The sequence below is a fragment of the Mustela lutreola genome, chromosome 6 (genome assembly GCF_030435805.1).
Source record: "Mustela lutreola isolate mMusLut2 chromosome 6, mMusLut2.pri, whole genome shotgun sequence".
Lineage (NCBI taxonomy): Eukaryota > Metazoa > Chordata > Mammalia > Carnivora > Mustelidae > Mustela > Mustela lutreola.
The window spans coordinates 158,431,112-158,433,625 of NC_081295.1; the positions used below are offsets into that span (position 1 = coordinate 158,431,112).

At 41.3% G+C, this 2,514-nt stretch overlaps 1 protein-coding gene across 1 annotated transcript; it reads left to right on the plus strand.

Moving 5' to 3' along the window:
- The first annotated feature begins 402 nt into the window (after positions 1-402).
- LOC131834756 (olfactory receptor 2H2-like) lies at positions 403-1,347 on the plus strand. The gene has a single exon (XM_059179384.1). The coding sequence runs from the start codon at positions 403-405 to the stop codon at positions 1,345-1,347; it is 945 nt and encodes a 314-aa protein (XP_059035367.1).
- The last annotated feature ends 1,167 nt before the right edge of the window (positions 1,348-2,514 follow it).

The window sequence follows — 2,514 nt, forward strand, 5'->3', positions numbered from 1 at the left end:
AAATCTTAAAAAAAAATGTATGATAAATGTTGTAAATGTACAATATTTGAAAGCAAAGATAGGATAGTCTCTTATTACTTAGCAAAGTGAATTTCACTAATAGCTGTTTAATATATCCTTTACATAATATTTATAATGAGAAATTCTAATTGGGTAAAATATGAAGAAGACCAAAAAGAGGAAAAGAAACAGAGACTTAATGAATGACATGTATCAAAGATTAGGAGAGGTCACTGAATCTTTTATTTTTCCCTAAACTATAGGTAGCAGAATCTCATCTTTGAGTAGGAAGGAGTCAAATAAGTCATACTGCCCCTCTTTCTGCCTCTGTATTGGAACCATCACAGGCTTTTGAGCACTACTTTTGAACGATTTTCCAAAGAGGTGACTGCTCCAGAAGCTATGATCACAATTTGCAATGACAGCCACAGTGATTTCATCCTCCTGGGCTTTTCTGAGAAGCCATATTTGGAGAAGATACTTTTCTGGGTTGTTCTGATCTTTTATTGTTTGACTATTGCAGGAAATACAGTCATAATTCTTGTTTCCTTGAAGGATCCTAAACTCCACATCCCCATGTATTTCTTTCTTTGCAACCTTTCCCTGCTAGATCTCTGTTTCACCAGCAGCTGCGTTCCACAGATGTTAGTTAATTTCTGGGGTCCAAAGAAGACCATCAGCTACATTGGCTGTGCCATTCAACTCTATGTCTTCTTATGGCTTGGGGCCACTGAATGTGTCCTTCTTGTGGTCATGGCTGTGGACCGCTATGTGGCAGTGTGTCATCCACTGCAATATACTGCTATCATGCACCCCAAACTCTGCCTGGAGCTGGCCATCCTTGCATGGGGGACTGGCCTAGTTCAGTCTCTGATCCAGTCTCCTGCCACCCTCCAGTTGCCCTTCTGCTCCCACCGCAAGGTGGATGACATTGTGTGTGAAGTCCCAGCCCTGATTCAGGCCTCTAGTGCAGACACCACCTACAATGAAATCCAGATGTCCATAGCCAGTATCATTCTCCTGGTGGTACCCCTGGTCATCATTCTTTCCTCATATGGGGCTGTTGCTAAGGCTGTGCTGAAAATAAAGTCAGCTGCAGGGCAGAAGAAGGCATTCAGCACCTGCATTTCTCACATTCTTGTAGTGTCCCTCTTCTATGGCACGGTCACAGCTGTTTACCTCCAACCCAAGAACCGCTATGCTCAGGAACAGGACAAGTTCCTCACCCTTTTCTACACTGTTGCAACCCCATCCCTTAACCCACTCATCTACACCTTAAGGAACAAGGAGGTCAAGGGGGCACTAATAAGACTGGGGAGGAGGACCTGGGATTCCCGGAATAACTGAAGTGGCTGACATATATTGGTCTCTAGCTTAACTTGTGAAGAGAGAAGAACCTCATGGCAAAAAGCTGAAGATTTACCATCTAACCCCAAAGTAGGGGAGAGTTAGCTGTATTTCGTTCACCCTGAGACTTCAGCCCCATTCATCAGTGACTGATTAGGCAGTCACTTTCTTTGGGGTGCTGACTGAGGCATAGTATGATATAGAAATGACTACACTTAACATCGTTCTCTTAAAGAATGCTCAATACAATTGAAACACAGAGAAAAATAAAAGACCAAGCAATATATTTTGTGTCTTGACATTTCTTTCTTTTTCCTTCTTTCTATTTTCCTCCAAGCTCAACCACAACTTTCATCCAAATGTCCAGCCCAAAAAGGGTCTGAAAGTTTTGAGACAGAAAACTTTAAGGAACTTCTGTGTTCTCTGGCACTCTGATCTGGTGGGTCTCAGTTCCCAGTCACTGGAGCCTTGTTGCCACAGCAGGACTATTGCTGATGCATCATGTGCCCAGAACTACCCAGTGCAAGGTGTCAGCCAAGTAGAAGTCCACACTTACCACTTTTAGGGTCCAGATTCTTAGTTTGAGCCCTGACATGCCAAACCCCTAATTACAGGAATAGACTTGATTTTTTTATTCATTTTTAGATGCTGTTATAATCAAATAGCTTTCTTTTGACCAGATCCAATTCTTGTTCATTTACTTTCCATTATACATCTATTATGTAGTAGAGCTGTGAATATAATGGTAGATAAGACAAAATCATCAGCACCATGGAGCTTATGGTCAAATGGTGAGTGCAGATACTAAACAAAATCTTCTGTATTGCTTAGTGGAGAGAGAATTGTTCTCCAGTTCCTGCCTCAGGCTGATTACCATGCTGCATGCATTTGGACTTTTGAATATCATGAACCAAAGATTTATTTGTGTTGCTTTTTAGCTATTGCTTTAAGTGTTGACTGTTCTCATTAGTTTCATTAAAATCGTAAGTATAAATTATTGGCTTTGTTGTATAGATTGTCTAGTTAACCGTGTTCTATACTTAGTTGCCTTTCATTCACTGGTGCCAGTTTCCTATATAGGTGGAACTAGGATCAGGCCCTGTTGCTCTCACTTTCTGCTCAGAAATAACAGCATAATTTCTGTGAGGATGTAACGTAGTTTCTCAC